The sequence below is a fragment of the Ochlerotatus camptorhynchus genome, unplaced genomic scaffold (genome assembly GCF_037179485.1).
Source record: "Ochlerotatus camptorhynchus isolate MF236.1 unplaced genomic scaffold, CSIRO-AGI_Acam_v1.1 ptg000062l, whole genome shotgun sequence".
Taxonomy (NCBI): domain Eukaryota; kingdom Metazoa; phylum Arthropoda; class Insecta; order Diptera; family Culicidae; genus Ochlerotatus; species Ochlerotatus camptorhynchus.
This window is the reverse complement of record NW_027040552.1, coordinates 1726814-1745667: the sequence shown is the minus strand read 5'-3', so window position 1 is coordinate 1745667 and position 18854 is coordinate 1726814. Positions and strand designations below refer to the sequence as shown.

At 40.5% G+C, this 18854-nt stretch overlaps 1 protein-coding gene and 1 pseudogene across 3 annotated transcripts in view; both read right to left on the bottom strand.

Moving 5' to 3' along the window:
• The window catches only part of rdx (BTB/POZ and MATH domain-containing protein rdx), a 266696-nt gene that overhangs the window by 2575 nt on the left and 245267 nt on the right, over positions 1–18854 (bottom strand). For all 3 annotated transcript variants that reach the window (XM_065216377.1, XM_065216375.1, XM_065216376.1), the window contains exons 3-6: positions 16120–16241; positions 4990–5269; positions 4747–4924; positions 4359–4680 (exon numbers count right to left, since the gene is read on the bottom strand). In XM_065216377.1, the coding sequence (XP_065072449.1) occupies positions 4359–4680; positions 4747–4924; positions 4990–5269; positions 16120–16241 (902 nt within the window). The remainder of the gene's footprint in view (positions 1–4358; positions 4681–4746; positions 4925–4989; positions 5270–16119; positions 16242–18854) is intronic.
• LOC135717570 (uncharacterized) lies at positions 16324–17447 on the bottom strand (annotated as a pseudogene).

Below are 18854 nucleotides of genomic sequence, written 5' to 3'. Positions count from 1 at the left end.
CTCAACTTCGCAAAAAAACACCGGAGAAGCTATCCAAACACGAAAGGTCCCCGAACTTATATTGGAAGCTCTCCAACAAATTTGAGTAGTCTCTCGACATTACATGTCAAGGACGTTTAATGCCTTGGTAGTCTCTCGAAATGAGCCTGGAGATTTTACTAATTTCCCCTGAATTTGCTTTGTATGTTCCCTGAAAAAGTCCTAGAAGACTTTCAACACACTCTCTAGAGGGCCCAGGGAGCGCGCCACTGCAGATCCCCAAAGTTAGTTTGACCCTCAAAGTCTCCCGAATTGTTTCTTAACACATTCAGTAAGTTCATCAAAAATGCCTAGAAATATTCAAAACTCATTTTTAGGAAGTTTTTCCAAAATTTCTAGAATTTTTTGCCGATCATATATAGTAGATCCAAATATTTATCGGAGAATTTTCGAATTTGACCTGGAAGCTGTAACATATCTTGATATTATAATATCTTGATAGTTTCCAGAATTTGATCTGCCATTTTTGCTTATTCAGGAAAATACTTAAACATGTCTTCATAGATACCAGAATCTGAAGTTTTACCAGAATTTTCTTCCCAGTGTTCCCAGTCCAGACATACATTGAAAGTTGCCTCAACATGCCTTGGATATTCTTCGTACAATCCATGAGGCCATCTAAACAAATCTAGGAATTTCGATTTTTTTAGGAAGTGCTCTTAGAAGTTCCCCGAACACGTCTTGTAATATACCCGAATCTGACCTGGAAGTTCTCCAAATATGTATTAGTATATATTTTGAATTTGTCCAGATATGTCCAAGATATTCCAAGTAACAAATAAGCCCACTACTTCGCCTTTTTGCAATATATGGCAGACAAATGGCTAATACAAAGCTTCGAAGTCTCATATCCGCCGTATATCAGCCTTATATTCGAAAAAAGGCGAATTAGCGAGCGTTTTGCTTACTTTGGTAAGCAGATCCCAGAATCTGCACTGACCATTCTTCGAGCATTCCTTAGAGTTTCTTCAAATTAGCTCTGAACACATTCTGGATGTTTTCCAAAATGCCTTAAATGGTTCTGGAACCCGTTCTAGGAAGTTTGGTTCCTTGAACTTATTTTGAATATTTTGCGAACATATCAAGGTAGTGTCTCGTACCGTGGGGTTTTTCTATTCGAACCTGGAAGTTTACAAAACTTGTTCCAGAAGTTCACCGAACATACCTGGGTAGTTTTTCGAATTTTACATCCAAGTCAAACATAACTTGATTGTTCTGAGTTTACCAGAATTCTGCCAAACATATCCAGAAAGTTTCTCGGACAATGAACTTCCACGAATTTCCCTGGAAGTGATCCAGAAAAGTGCTGGAAGCCTCCGAAATATCTAGGTAAATATTCAATTTATTATCCAGGAAGTTCTCCTAGAAGATCCCCATATAAGGACTAGTAATAGCTCCTCGACATTGATCTGTAATTTCACCAAACTAAAAAACTAGGTAAAGAGTTCTGAATTTACCATAATTCCTCCAAACATATCCAGAAAGTTCCTCAGACATGAGTTGGAACTTCCTTGAATTTTCGCTGGAAGTGATCCAGAAAAGTGCTGGAAGCCTCCTAAATATGTTGGTAAATTTTCAATTTTTCTCCTAGAAGATCCCCAAATGAGGACTAGTAATTGTCCCGAAAATGTCCAAGAAATTCCTCGAGCTTGTAACAGCAACACAAGTCACAGTTTGTTTGTTGGGATTCTCCAAACATGCATTATTATATTCCAGATGTTTACCTAAAAGCTCCCCCAAAACACGTTTTGAAAATTTCCTCAATCTGCCCTGGGAGTTCGAATGAGTCTTAGTCATTCCCCTTGAATAAACCCTGAAGTACTAAAAAATAACCTTGTGGAACATACCTCGGCAGGTCTTCGAAAGTTCTCCTAGAATACTCCTGGAAGCTCCCCAAATAGGCCTGGGAAGTTTCCAGAGTTTCCCAAACGGGCCCAAACGGACAGAGCAAATGCGCGGAAAATGTCCGAAGAAGATGAAGATTTCCGAAAAAAAGCCTTTCTCGAGTTAACCCTAGAAGTTCCGCGATATTGGCCTAGAAGTTCTCTGAGCATGCCTCAGGAGATCTCAAAATTTCCCCTTATTATTTTCCTACCATACAGTAGAAGTTCCAAAACATGTGCAATGTGCCCCGCCCCAGATTAGCCTTGGAAGATCTCATAAATTATCCAGGATGTTCTCCAAAACAACCCTTTTGTAGTTCAATAAAAATTTCCCTGAAAGCTCCCCGTACTTATCCAGTTAGCTCTGTGAACAAGCCTTAGTAGATTCTAGAATTTGGCGATGGGAGTTCTTTCAATTTATGCAGAAAATTCCCCAAACAAGCCATACCCTGGCAGTTTCCGAACGTGCCTTGACAGTTCCGTGAACTTGCCCTGGAAATGTTTCGAGTAGTGTCCAAGAAGTTCCCCAAATATACCTTGAGTTATTTACCTAGCACACCCAGAATGTACACAGATTCTTCAAATTGCCGGATATGTGCCCTGGAAATTGCCCAAATTTGCCAAAGGGGTGCCTTGGTTGATCCCTGTTTTAGAATGGAAGTTCCTCGAACTCATTGCCGAAGTTTCCCACAGTTTCCATGAAAGTTCCTGGTACGTGATGTAAAGGTTCTTCCAATAAGTTTTCGTATTCCACCGCCTCTGGAAGATCTCGAAATATGCTCTACAAAGTTCTCGAACTTGTCCTGCAGCTTTCCTAAATATACCCTGAAAATACCCCCCCCCCCCCTTATGGCCGATTTTTCCCTAAAATGTCTACCAAAATGCCCCAATGTAGCCCAAGGAAATTGCCCGAACTTGTCATGAGGTTCCTCTTAACCTCCTGCTGTCAGAGTTCTCCAAAATTGACGTGAAACCCAGGATGTTGCTCACATAAGCATCGAAAGTTCCTTTGATTTAACTCGGAAGTTTCCCGAACAATACTCTGGAAGTACCTCAAACAAGTTTTGGTAATAGCAGTGGCGTTGCGTAACCTCACTTTTCACCTGATTGGACTTTGAACTTGGATCGAATATATCTAGCCGGCGACCGTATATTCAGGTCCCAAAAATGCATTGTATCTTCTAGTTTCACACATTTGTATCAATTTTAAACAATATCTTTCTATTTGATTACGTTTTCAGATTTGTTGAACTAGTAGATTGAGGCTAGGGCGAAGCAACTGTTTGGTAGATTCTCAATTTTTTTAGATATCTCAGAAAAATCCATAGCAGGTGTCTTGAATTTACTCTGGAGCTCACCGAAATTCACCAGGACGTTTTGGGAACATGCCTTGAAAGATCTCCCAACATACACTAGCCCACTAGAAGTTCCCCAAACATGTCTTGGCAGTTCCATCCGTTCCCCCTGGAAGATTGATAAATTTGTCCAGAATGGTCCAATGTCTAAGTAGTTTGATATTTTTTTCCTGGAAGTTATCTCAACTTATGCTCTACTTAGAAACCTACATTGTTCAAAATACCTGGGTAGTGTGATGAGTTGACTCAGAAAATATTCCAAATTCGCCTGAATTTCTTGTAGGTTTTTATTTTAACATACCTCGGTTATCCGCCGCAATTTCCTAGGTAGGAAGGTCCTCGAACTTATCCAGCAAGATCTCCGAGAAAGGCTTAGTAGTTCTTCGAAATTGCCCCCTAAGTTCCCGGAACGAATCCAGTGATTTTGTCTAACGTAGGACGTTTGTCGAATTTGTCCAGAAAGATCCTCAAACTTGCTTTGGTAGATTCCCGATATGGTAGTTGGACGAACTCTTCCTGTAAGTTTCCCGAGCTTATGAAGTGTGTTCAATTAAGAAACCTTTGTAGCTCCACGAATTTGCGCTGAATGTTATCCGAACATATCCTGAAAAATTATACTAACATACCCTAGTGGTTTGCCTGAGTTGACTGAGGAAGTTATACAAATTTTAAATTTGCCCTGGAAGGTCCTCGAACTTTTCCACAACATTCTTCTAACAAATACAGTACACTAAACTATTAAGTTTGCCTAATTGGTCCTGTAAGCTCCCCAGCAATTTACCCTAACGTATTCAGGAAGATCATTTTACATCCTCGAAAATTAACCCTGAAAGTTCTTCGAACCAGTCCTGGAAGTCTTCTAGCCAAATTGGGAGTACTTTAATTTGGTTTGAAAACGATATCCAAATAAGTCTCTAGAAAGGGTCACAACAGCTTGTCTATAGGGACTAACTTAGAAGGACTCAATCTCAAGCCAATCCTAACACTAATTCCTTAGAATGGAAACTGGTTCGGAACTTCTATGACATCTTGCGATCCCAATGGGCATAAATTCAACCGAAAACTCCATAAAGCAACTTACGTGTTGATGAAGTCTATCGTTTGCGCCTTCAGCTGGTCGGCGCTGTGCAGATCGGCTAGGATCAGCGTTTCGGCGGCCGTTTCCACCGACAGGTTAACACAGAGCGCTTCTTCACACATCACTTTTAGCTTCTCGAGGGCGTACTTGTCCGCCGCGGCCAGCAGATCGTCCGCCATCTTGTCCAGGTTGGGAGCCTTACCGGTGTAGATAAACCGGAGCATCTCTTTTAATACTTCGTGGTCGACGTCGGTGATTGCCACGCGGTTCTGTTTGCGTTCCTCCATCTCGTGCTCGAACATTGCCGCAAACACGGGACTACGGGCTGTAAGAAAATAAACTCATAAGTTCGTCGATTCCGGAACGCCACAGGCACGTCAATAGCCCTTACCAGCTAGGATTGCTTTGTGTGCTTGAAATTCTCGTCCACCGACCGCTAGCGTGACGTCGCTGAACTTTTCATTGTCGAACAGGACGCCCAGGTCCTCTGATAGTTTACATTCTGGCACTTTGAATTGTATGATGTTACTCTGACCGGAAATGTTGACGCTGTCCGCGACCACACTGACCTGCAAAACAAAAGTCAAACGTTGAGAAAAAAGGAAACGAACACGTCACACATTCGAACACTCACCTCGCAGAATATCGTGAGCTTGTCTTCGGGCAGGAGACCGTTGGCTTCGTCCAGCAGAAAGTCCCGCCGGATGAATTTTTTGAAGCCCCAATCCTTGCCCTGCACGAACCGGTACGCCCGCTGGGATTCCATCGCTTTCGTTTCCTCCCGTTTAGCGTTCAGGATCGAGAATTTGAACTTTGCCCGGACCTCGGATTTGTTGCAGGACACCAGTAGCAGGTAGAGCGAGAGGTAGTCTTTACTTTCCTCGTCCAGGCCCTTTGGATTCACGCGCAAACACCTACGGAGTGAAGGGAAAATGGAAAACGGTGTTAGACTGAGGGAATGATCTTGAGTATGGGATGTAAGTCTGGGAGATTCCCAGTGTATCTTAAAATTGATCGTAGTGTGTACGAGAGGACAATTTTTTGAAACATGGTTGAACAGATGTGTATTGATTTATTGATATACTTTTGGTCTTTATTGGAAGAGCTTGTATGAAGTTGGATTTGTTTTAGTAAAACGCTCAATTTTTAATTTTTTACCTAGTGGACGAATTTTAGTTAAATTAGTGGCATATTAATGATCTTTATTATAACTAGAAATTAGTAAAATTTCAAGAAGTTACGATCATTTTATTTCAAGAAAATAAGGTTTTTCAAGAAAAAGGCTCTAACTTTTTGTAAACTCAACCAAATATGCCCAATACTGAGCCAATAATTGATAAATGTATGTTGAGACAGCTGCCAAAAATTCAGAGACATATATTTTTAACTTGTGCTTGTTGAGCCATTTTTTCTAAAATTTAAGTACTGCTGTACGATCAATTTTGAGATACACTGTATATGGTTTATAAGAAAATGAAATTTTGCATTTTTGTGAATACATTCTAATCTCCAAATTATGTCAGATAACACGCGAAGCGCTGCAGATTTGAAAATATAATTCGATGACGGTTTGAAGGCATTACCGTAGACCCCCAGTAATCTTATCGTTTTTAACTTGAACTCTTTTGACGTAGGACTACGTCTGTGATTTCTATGTGGTAGTACACTTTGTGAAAACCGAAAATGGAACATGTAACAAAATTATGAAAGATTTTGAACGTTAATAACTCAGCTTCCCCTGGACCAATTTCAATAATTTTATCACCAATGGATCGGAAATATTTCTACGCATCTGAAAATTGCACAAAAGTGCAATTGTTGCTATGATAATTAAAATTATTAGCTATTGCTTGCGAAAAGCGATTTCCCTAATACAGATTTCAAAGCTGGATTCCATTCGGTCTCACCAAACGGTTTTTATTCAATCACCGCGTAGTGAGTGGTGCTGTTCTCCAGTACACAACGAAAGGCTATCTGCAAGCAGCATGCTGCAGTCCACATGAGCATCCATAGAAGGAGGAAGAAGCCGCACCGCTATTGATCGGAATCAGTAGCTCTTCGTGAGTCGCTGTTGGCCATCTATGTCAAGCGCGTCATGCTAAAGAGTATCAACAGAGAGAACCCCGCTCAAATTCCTACTTCTACATAAAACACAAGCTCCTACTGCAGTTAACAAATAAGATTTATTATATAAGACCACTTAGTCCTACGTCACCATTGCGTACAACCCCATAGGGCTATCCTTTGTAGTTTTAAACTTGAACCCCGCTAATCTGCACGCCGGAACGGAACGGAGTAAAGCAAAATGGAACATTGTGTGAATTGTTCGAACACAGAATCAAAACAAAACAGCAAATATGCAGCAGATGCTTGCGTCACATGACGACTTGAGTGTGAAACAATCGATAGAACTGTTTCCACACATCGAAGGTACGTGAGCAAATCGGCGATCATCTGCAAATGCAAACTCTCCAAGGACCGTGGACGAAATGTCGGTCTACTGTACTCAAATTGGGCCTATAAGTGGATGCAACTTCGGCCTATCGAAGATGACCCTCGATCTACAAAGATCCACCATGTGAAATCACGCTTCTTTTTCACTTCAACTAATGAGGATGAAAGAGATAGTGTTTTCTTTTCGATTGATCCAGATAACATAAATCACAATGCTTTTAGAATAAAAAGGTAAGTCAAATAAATCATCTCACAACCACACATATAACGAACTGTCAATTCACGTCTAGAGCAACATGTGAAAAGGGCCTAAGTTTCAAATGTAAACAATGGCTTTAAACGTCGATTTCTCGCGGATTAAGACTCATTCAGGAAAACCAACAACAGCATCTGGTAGAGTAAATTTTCTCTATCAAATTTTGTAGTTAGTTTGCGTGGAAGCATGGTTCAAAGGGTTGAACTTCGGTCGAGATTTCATACGCGTGATGTCTCGTCTCATGTTCAATCACTATTGTCTAAACGCTCACTTGTTCCGTGTGGGGTGTGGGGTTCCACGATCTGGAGTTTATGAAACTCATATATGTTTACTTTAAGAATATTAATCTTAGATTGTAAGTTTGATTAACCTTGTGTTTAGTTTGTAATTTGTACGTGTGGTTTTTTTTTCAATGTTTGTTCTCAAGATGAATAGAAATAATTTCATGTTTTAGGATTAATTAAATATTTGTATCGTAAACCACATTTCAAACCTCCTTCTTCCCTTTTCCCATCCAAACAATTGTAAATCTCCATTAACTAGTTCCTTTAACTTTAAATATAAGGCAGTAATAATGTATAACGGAAAGGATAACTCGGCTCTGTAAAGTTTATTCAATTGAACCTGTACAAATAAAGTAATTATTAAAAAAAAGTTTGCGTGGACGTGTTGTTATTCATGAGCAATCGACGTTTAAAGCCATTGTTTACATTCGGCACATAGAACATTACCACATGTTGCTCTAGAAGTAATAGTCCAAAGCAGAGTGGCCATACCTACCGATTTTCGGGATGCCTATCGATTCACATACGAAAGGTTCAAAACTACCGATTTTACACTTTTCCTACCGAGAATCACAGATTCTGAGTTTTGTTAGCTTGATATTTCGAGCTGCGATATCACAGCTTGCAAAATCAACCGCAGTTGTTTGCTTGTTGATTTTTGTCTACGAAAATCAAACGTGATCTTGGGCGTTGGTGAGATTTGATTTTTTGATATTTTCCCAACACTGCTTCCTACCTACACTGCATTTTATCAATTCGTAGCTTGTAGCAAATATTTAAATTTCAGTCAATTCAAACATTCGTGTTAGCTATTAATGTTATGTACTCACTGGCTGTTTTGTATTTTTTTTTTATACGAGAGGCATTTCTAAAAACTAATATAAAATAACTCAACTGTTGGGTAGTTGTGTTTTTTCGTGTACTGGTATACACCCGTTAAGAAAACTAGATAGCTTATGGACATGGAATTTTAACGCAAAGATTGACAGTTGGCTACGCGGGATTGGTAGAGCGACCGAATAAGAAAAAAGTCGCCATGATTCACGCCTCCAGTGACGTTTGCTTATGGGATTTCCCCCCGGACTAAAGAGTTACAGAAGCTTTCGTAGACGCGAACTAACGTACCGTTTCGACGCGGACTTTCGGTGGAGTGAAACGGTTAAGAAACTTTCCGCTATGTTTTTCGAAACTGACGTATTGGTTTCACCAATATCAATATAAAGTCATAATATAAATTTCGTGGGCCATAATTAAAAGCACGTCTCTAAAGTTCGGCCCATAGTTGTAAAGCGCAAATAGCGTTCAATCTTCTAAATTAGCAATTGTAGTGAAAAGGTAAGTCCTTTCAATTCATGAAATTATTAGGTTTTTTGATGATCAGCGCTGTTTAGATTTTCGTTAGTGCAATAAAACGGCAAAATCATGGCGCATAGTAATCGAAAAATATGAATATTTCACTAATCTTTTTTTTTTTTTAAGTGCAATAAACGTACTAAATTTGTCCCAAAACTAGGCCATTCTTTTACGGATTACAATTTCACAGCAGATGTGGTATTACTTTTTCATTACTTTTGTGTATTATTGCTGAATAAATTAGTTATTTGTTTGATAGGCCGAAGTGAGGGGCTAGGGCCTAGTCTGAAGATCCCCAAAATAACCTTGTAAACGTCGGTTGAAATCTAATCAAGACAAAAAAAAAACTTGTTAACGGACAAATTACCTGTTGTGTTTATAATAATCTTTAAACCATTTAAAAGACTTTAAAAAATACGAACAAATGGCGTCTTATTTCCATTTAAAAAACAAAAACGCGGCTTCAAGCCTTAAAATAAACCTGAAATGAAACTAAATTTTAAGGTGGGGCAAAAGTTCAACCTTAGTTGGAAAAAATATAATTTTTCAAAACTCCAAGCATTTGGAATCAAACTAATTCCCTTACAAAACTTTGATAAGTGCTCAGTCTATTCGTAGCTAGAACGATTTTTCGGAAGAGTGTTCAGCGGAAGAGTGTTTTGCAAAAATTTCTTTCCAGCAATCGGGCAAAATTTTACAAACTTAATAGTGTTTGTCCATAATAAATGCTATATTGCAATTTCGACAAGGATTTGGTCATATTCTGCTGCTCCATTTATGATTTCTCAGAGTAAATAAATGCGTTTTAGACATTTAAGAACGATAGGACTCGGAAACTACTCGAACCCCGCTGACTCGAACTTTTGCCCTACTATAGGCAATGTAATGCTTCCTGATGACATATCAAAAGTATGATACTCCTAAAATCATCTTCAAGAAAAACGCCCTGACCATCACTATTTAATGTTGCTTGTTGTACGCCCTCAAAGTTCGAACAAATGTTATAATGTATCATCCTAAAACACACCCTGGCCTATATAGGGTGTCGACTTAACGAAGAAAACTAAATTCCCTGATATTCCATGATTTTCCAGTCGTTTTCCAGAAAAATTCCAGGTATAGAAAATCATACGCAATTTTCTAAATTTACAGGTTTAAGACATGTTATGAGCTAGGTAATTAGTTAAAGCAGTAACCAAGGTGTTAGTTGAGTGTGAATGAAAGAACAAGTTCATGATCCCCTTATTTACCCAATTCACTTCATTTCCTCTCCATGACATGTCAATTTCCTCACCCTTATTAGTTATTTTTCCGACTGTTTCTGGACTTTCCGTTAGGGATATTTCCGCATATGAAACACTTGTTTTTAATCCCCTGCTATAAAATTTGTTCCCCGTGCACACTTCAATGCCTATCCCATCTCCGTTGAACATTAGTGCAGTAGTTTAGTGCATGTCGTATTACTCCATCACTATTGAGAAATGATGAAGTATTCGATTTTTTTTACAGTTGCCACTCTTGCAGTTATCGCAAGGATCCGACTCTAATTAAAAGGTCCCGCTATTTATACCCTTCGGAGTGTTGAAACACCCTCCAAAGGCGCGCCCCTTTGTCAGACAAAATTGGATTCCTTAGCAACAAAATAAAGGTATGACACCGATAATGACCATGCATCAGAACCCTAGGCTTAACCACTTCAAACTAGGGAACAACGAATAGAAGATTAGGAATCACATAGATGAAGACAACTAACTCATTTTTTTCCTTGTTTCAAGATCATCCTCGGTAGACAGAGTCGAGTCTAGTCACTATCAACAAGACATAAAAAGTAACAAGGATTAAGATGTGTTCCTTGGATTACTGAAAAATCCTGTTCCCCTAGTTTGAAGTAGTCAGGACTAGGAATCGGTGGTAGATCTTACATCCCGTAACGTACCACGAAAAGGTGATCTACCCACGTTACGGGGTTGAACATTTGCTATGGATAACACAAGCACGTATTGCGCATCCCAGCTCAAGTAACATTGCAAGTTTTATTGAGGTTTTAAAGCACTCTGCAAGTCTAAATCATGGTCTATAGAACCCTAACACCAAAATTGTTACTTGGAAGGCAACCAATAAGCCCGCTAATTTGGATTAATTTAGCTATATAAAGCAGGGCTTCGGCACAATATTAATTGGATTATTATTAAACAAGCTTGTTGGTCACTAGGGATTGCCCTCCACTTTCTTTCTATCAGCATAATCGAACATTTTATATTCAGAGTTGTGCTTTCACAAAATTCGAAATTTTGGTCCATGTGACCCTTGAGTTCAACATTTAATCATAATTTGCTACTTCAAGCAAACGAAAATTCGTCCATCCAAGCATTATCATAATTTTAAATTTTCATTGGATAGCTTAATGTCTGAATATATCCGGCTCTTAAGCACACAATGAGGAACTAGAACTACAAGTATTCAGACATGTAGGGGAAATGTATGTAATGTCGGCCTAAGTGTCCCTAATTTGGGCCCATACATAAATTCAACAATCGACTAAATTTTCAATAGCAACCAAAAATATCCATTAGTACCGTCCCAATGACACGATCATCTAGATACAATTGATAAATAGCAGATTTTTAGCGTTGGGCCCAATCTTAGATCCATAGGCCAACATTATAGCCTATCTCTTACATCTCTTACAAAGACGCTCCAACCCATTTTCAGAGGTTTATTTTTTGTTGGACCGAACTGAACACAGCGCCAGAAACGCGCTTATCCGCTTGTCACAACCAACAATGTAATTAGGATTCTAAAAACTGTTCAACTGGGTCAGCTCTCTAGTGAGGAACAACGAAGACTGGATGGAGATACGGTACAATTTCAATCGACTCTTTCAAGTATTTGACCGTGGGCGTAATTCATGGCAATTTGGTGATCCGGTTCTTCGATTGCTTTTTATACAGATGGTTCAAGATTGAACAATCAAGTGGGAGCAGGAGTAACTGACCCATATCGGTTCCTATGGGCAGATGACCAACAGTGTTCCAAGCTGAAATCTAAGCAGTTTTAGAGTGTTCTATCACACGTTTGCGTAGAAGCTATAAGAGTTCAAATATATGCTTCATGTCCGACAGTCAAGCTGCTCTAAATGCTTTAAAGTCGACAAAATGTACATCAAAACGTGTCTGGGAGTTTGTTCAGTCACTTCAAAAATTGGCTTTTCATAATCAAGTCCACTTATGTTGGGTTCCTGGTCATTGCGGTATTGACGGAAATGAAAGAGCTGATGCATTAGCAAGACTCATCTTCTCATAAGTTCAGGGTCAAAGCCTTTTTGTGGATTATCGGCTGCGTCTCTTAGAATGGAGTTAAAATCGTAAGAATCTTCAAAAATGGAGGAAAACAGGAAGAACACTTCCATTGCCAGGCAGTCGAAGCGATTCATTAATGCAAACATTTCTGTGACCCACAAAATCCTGGAACATTCTAAGAAAGATCTCAGCATATATACAGGTCTTATAACGAGCCGTTATCACTTAAAGCTGATTGGAAAAGTTCAAGATGATGTTGGCCTATGGAAATGGAAATTGAAATAATGTTGGCCTATGGATCTAAGATTAGGCTCATCGCTAAAAATCTGCTATTTATCAATTTCATCTAGATGAAAGCGTCATTGGGACGGTACTAATGGATATGTTTGGTCGCTATTGAAAATTTAGTCGATTGCTGAATTTATGTATGGGCCCAAATTAGGGGCATTCAGGCCGACATTACATCCATTTCCCCAATGTCGCTTTTGTGGCATAGAAAAGGAAAACTCGGAGAATTTGCTATGCCACTGTCCGGCAATTTTCAATAAAAGGCGTAAGTTCTTCGACAAGGGGCTGATAGAACGCTTTGACATTTGGAGGCAGTGCACTTTATTGGAAGTGTAATTCCGTGCTGGGATAATGCTCGTAGTCACACGATGACTAATAATAGTGATATGGCTTCTTGATATAGCTAAAAAAAAAAATGGGGAATCTATAACAATAGATCAGAAAAATGGCCGCAGTGATGAAAATACCCGACAAGGAAAAAAAAGATGTAAATGGATTTTTACCGTCCCTCTGGATCCCACTTCAACTTAGGGACGGCTCAAATCCATCAAAGTTCATTCAGGAGAATCTCTCGAACAGTAGCGTGTAAATTCATAGGATTTTGACAGTTCTTACATTAATGTATCTGCAGTTTTTATACAATACATATGAGAAGACTGTGTTCTTTGTTTGAGCAATCAATAGAGTTAACACACATCCTAAAACTGCACCGAATAATTAAATTATATGAGACTAGCGAGATCAATACTACTTGTCAGAGAGGATTAAGAAATATTTCCCCGATTTTTAAAGAAATTCCCTGATTTCCCAGGACTAAAATAGAATTCCCTGAGATTCCCTGATTTTCCAGGTTTTTTTTTTAAAGAAGTCGACACTCTGGTATAGTTTTTCGAAAACACCACCGATTTATGTGATTTTTGGGGAAAAGTCTGGTTTTAAAAGACCTTCCAAACAATTTTAAAACAATGAGTTTTATTTTGCACAGGCGTCGAAAATCTTAAAACACAATGAATTATCGGCTCAGTAAAGCTAACGCGATTGAGCCTTACAAATAAATGAACTAGATAAAAAAAAGAAAATCTCAAAACGAACTTTCACTTACTCTAATATCTTTTCAACTTCTGTTTTAACTGGTGGAAACTTCTAATAGGGTAAATGATGGCTTCGGCAGCCATCGACTGTTTTCGGCAACGACAATTTAAACGTTAATTTCGATGTATTTTCTCACTAAAACACTTCGCTGAATGTATTTAAACGATTCCTTAGTCTTTCAACTTCCATCCTTATACATTTTTACGACTGAGCAAACCTGTTATGCCAGGTGTTTCTGCAAAAGAAACATAAGCACATCAAAATACGGCTGATTTCGAGTTGCCGATAATAGAACAGCTGGTTTACACGCAGTTTAAACGGAAAGGTTGCCGAAGTAAAAGAGGCAGCCGACAATAGTCACACTCACCTGAGAAGTTTGGAGCGCCTTAATAACGTTTTCAAACCGTTTTGGACAGTTTTGTTGATTGGAATGGATAGAATAGCTAGCAGCAGATGAATGTAAACAAACAGACACGTCATATGTGTGTGTGACACTGAGAAAATGCTAATAGAAGTGCGGAAGCTGCTTAGATTGACGAGAATACGTAAATTCCCCTATTTGGCATTATCCCTTATTTTTTGTGCCAAAACAAAAGTTAAATGAGAATTTTACAGCAATATTAATGTCAATAAACAGCCATGTTTTTTTCACAATCAAAATTAAACTGTTGTAACTTTGTGCTAAAGCTATTTTAATAAAGATTGAGCCAAATGAAAGATCCATGTTTTCTTTATAAACGAATCAAAAGTTAAGCTCATTTGCCTCTTCGTTCTTAAAAATATAGGGGAAATGTCGGCGTCGGCAATAACTTAACCTATTATCGTCAGGGAGTAAACAAAGTCCTAGAGCACTCAAACTTGGCCAACAGATGCTCTGAAACACAATGTATTATGCCAAAATGGAGCTCTCAAGGATGTTGTTTACCCCCTGACGATAGTAGGTTAAGTAGTAAGTATTTTTGAAGCCTTCATTTACCCTAGCAGTTTGAAGAAAGGTTCTCACATTTACTAAAATTGGGCCTCCCTTAGCTCAGTCGGTAAAGGCGCAGCTACAAAGCAAGACCATGCTGGAGTTGGCTGGGTTCTTTTGCTATGTGACATGGAAATGCTCTAATCGTTGCCAACATTTGATTAGGGCGAAACCGCTTTTGTAAGCAATTGCTTCATCAACCGCTTTCTCGCAAATAAAAATTCAATCCTGCAAATTAACAAAGCCTGCTGGTAAAGGGAACACTCCTCTACTTGAAGATGTTGTTAGTTTGCATGAGTGAGCTTTTATTAGCGTTAAATTTACGTCTAAAACTATCGTTTTCAAAGGCAGTTTAGGCCTTTTGAAACATTGATGAAGATGTCCAAGATAGTGATGAGCATGAGTATGATAATGAGCTTGATTGAGCGCACACGGTTGCTACTCTGTTATTGCCAGATCAGCTGTAATTACACAGAGAACCAATAGACGATGCTTGGAGCTAGCAATCATCCAGCGCCTGCCGCGCCTGAACACAGGTCAAGAAAGGAATGGGTAGGAATGTGTTGACGTGACACTCGCTTTGATGGAAGCCGATAACACCTCTGCACTTCCACGAGGAAGAGGGTTGGGATTGCAGCAGGGTTCGTTTTGGTAAACGATTTACTAAATTGATGCCTTAACGCGAAGGAACTTGGGATTGAACCCACGATCTTCTGCTCAATAAGCAAAAACGTTTGCCACTAGGCAAACGAGCTCCTTTTTGATCATCGAGTTATTGCTATTACCAAGCAGTCACATTAACAAATAAAGCAATTGAAGAATCTTGAAAGTGGATGGGCCTGAGATTAGACTCATAATGTTCTGCTCAGTAAGCAAAAACGATCGCTCTAAGGCCACCGAGCCCCTCATATCACATCATACCTTTACTCGAGTTGTTGTAACCATTCAAACCCGGCACCGACGACGACAAGTTTCCGCAAAATACACGATAAACAAGCGATTTGACTATAAATCTCTTTAAAATGAAAGCACCTGGGACCGCGTTCTTCTGCTCAGTAAGCAAGCCACTGCAACCGACGATCTTTCAAATCCGAAATCTAAAAGCTACGAAAAAGCACTTAGGCCTTCATTAAGTTCCTCTTTCACCCGAAGTTCAATGCTTCGATTTGCTCTTTACGCATTGTTTAGGCTATGGTGCCTCTTACAGTTTTACATCATAACAAGCTATGACCGACGTAAAGATTTTTAAGGCCCTGATTAAACAAGACATTAAAATGAAATTACGTTCTCTAAAGCAGTCAATAATGTATCCCAAACTGGATCAAGAGTGCACTCTATTTTTCTAAACATTCCAAAGCAAACACCCCTGCAAACTTATTGCAGGGATTATGCATAATTCTTGTCTTCTTTCTGACTTTAACACACTTTAACGTTTTTTCACCTGCTTTCAAATTAATGTTCTAGAAGCACACTTCCACAGTTATTAATTGAGAGCTTTTCTAGTATGCCTATGCCAACAAATGCACATTTTTTTTACTCCTTGCCCAGAGGGGTCGAGAAAATTTTCAACCCGAAGGATTGATCGGGCTGGAACTCGAACCCATCGCCTCCGGCTTGGTAATACCACGCCTTTACTGTCTAAGCTATCGGAGGCCTCCAGAGCTGAACTCGGTTCAATAAATCACGTACATAACCGTCACAATAATCGACTGTCACTAATCGTAATGGAACTCTTGTCGTTTGGAACATCACTGCTACTGACACTTACCATTTGAGTTTGTCGTTAGCACCGGCGGAGAAGGTGGAGGATTTCAGCACTTCGCCCATCTCTTCCCGACAGAAGCTGAAATTGTTGATAGTCCACATGTAGCTGAATTTTACGACTTTGACCTGCAAGTATAGGAGAAAGAAATGGAAAACGACCATAAGATAAATGGTGAAAGGTTTTTCGTTTAGGGTAGAATCTGTAGCATCATTCATAATTATCGATAGCGCGCATTTCTGTTATGTGTGGGCTTGAGCTCCAAAGACAAAGCCATGCAGACACATACACACCGAGACACATGGGTCTTTGGTTTTCTCCCAGGCTCTTAAGTAACAATGGAAGTTTGATGGGTTGGAAAGGGGAAAGTGGAAGTTGGACGGCGGGTTGGGTGCGGGTTGAGGGGCCACGAGGCGCAACGCGGAGGCGCAGACACAACAGAAAGCGCGCGCGCGATCGGCATGGAGCAACGGCGACCGCCACTGCCACCGCCGCCGCCGCCGCCGCCGCCAAGCACATGGTTATGTAAAAGAAGCAAAAAAAAGAGAAAATCGCCTTTCCTTTCGATAGCTGGTCGTAACCAGATAGATATTATAGTAATTCAGTTTCATTTTGAAGATATATTTTCTCTCCTCGAGGTCATCGTCGGTGGTGGTTGGGGTCGTTGATGTGGCCAGCTCCGAATTGTTACTTCCGTCTGAGCAACTGCAGGAACAAACGCCCGAGGACGGATCGCTCGGGGCGGAAGTCGTGGTTTCCAGGACCGGATCGCTCGCAGTCGTCGGGATGGTCGTCGTAGATCGGATGGTGTTGGGAGTTATGGGACATCTCGGTGGAATCACGGCCACCGGAGTGGTCGTCGATGCTGTCTCTAAACACTTTTCGTTCATTGCAGTTTCACAGAAGACACACACACACACACACTCTTCACACTGCTGCACAGGTTTCACTTTTGCTTTTGCTGGTCACAATTATGTAATCCTCTGCTCTTTCGCTGGAGATTTCACCACCAAGCAGCGAAGAAGGGGCGCGCACTGAATATTGCAACTTTCAAATCTTCCTACAGAGGGATCATTGATCCAGAACACTGGCATACACCCACGCGTCGTTGTTCTCGCGACGATCTTCAATATCAAACCAAGCGACGCGAGATGACACTTTACCAGGCCAGGCCAAGTATCGAAACACGACTCACTGCTATGGGACGGATCGGACAAACGGTAACACTCGGGCGCACGCGTACACGGTTCAACGCAAACTCCTCCAATATCTCGACGCAACGCAACGCGAACCAACAACCGAGCCTCCATGCACGGAGAAAGAAAATTGGAGAGTGAGAGCACAGGAGTGGAACTTCAAATCAGAAAGTGGCTCCACTGGTCATTTGCGAACACTAGCGCACCTAGCGGTAGAAGGCATCTTCGGCCTGTAGTTAAGATAGGCAGCATGCTATGATAGTGTGAGTGCACATAGAAAGCCTATGTGGAACGCTACCACATCACATCGCTCGTTGAGCAGAAAAACGAGCACTTTTTGATTCACCGATTTGTTTGCACTTCCCCTTCTGTTCTGTGGTGAGAGGCTCAGGCAGCCCAGCAATTCAGTCAGCCCCACACCAGCAGAAACGACGTCGACTTCAGTGGCGGGCGGGTGGTGCAGTAGCAATCCAAAACATTGCACTGCTGCTGAGAGTGAATGAGAGTGAGTGAGAGCTCGGGCAGGTAAAAGTACACGAAAGGCGCTGCAGCAAGAAAAAAAGAAAGGCGACCACCACACAAAAGAAATTGTACGGCGGCGGTGGAGAAAGACCCAAAGGCGCAATCCCCGCGACGACTACGACGGCGGTCGGTGGTGACGGCCTGAAAGTGAGATGTTATGTAAGCGGAGAAATGGAGAAGGTTACCCCGGATCGACCGACCGACAGAAGGGGGTGGCGGTGGACGTGGTGCCGTTTGCAGGTTTTGTTGTTATTGATGTTACTATAGGTAAGGTACTAAATCGCTTCTCTGCGTTGTTGGTCGCTGGTGGGGTGTTGTGGGGTGTACGGGGCTTGCTTCCACTAAGAGAGAGTGAACCAAAGAGAAAGGTACCCATTTCCGAAGTGACGGGCGTAATGCAGCAGCAGCAGCAGCAGCAAGGGAATCCGGGAACTGTGTTTACCTCGGATGGCGTCATCGTTTCCGGAGCTCTTCATATCCAATTACTCCCTCCAAAAATTTGCAAAAGTTGGAAATCCGACTGATTGGTGATCGGGTTTTACGGAGATAAACGGTTCGAGTTGAGGGAGAAAGAGATAGGAAGCAGGGGATGGATTCAGGAAGAACTCGACACCCGTAGCAAAGCATCATAATAGCATTGCCTTGTTTTGCAGTAAACTGCAATGAGGTGGTGATTTTAAAATTTTCAAGAAGGCTACATATGGCATATATGGCAGAATTGATTTAAAAATTTTAATCAAATAATCAAACATGGTTTGGATAATGGAACAACTTGCTGCTATTTATTATGTGGTGTAAAATATATCAGTTGGATTATTATTAGGTCATAAAAAGCACCTTAAGTAGCTTCTTAACACTCCGAACACGATGCTTACCGGAGGCAAATGTGTAACGGAAAATTGGCAATGTTTGAAAAATCATTTCTCAGCAATTTATCGATAGATTTTAAATCTATTGATACCAAATAAATCTTTAAAGTATGTCGTTTCAAATGGCACCAATAGATTTTAAATTCACCAATAA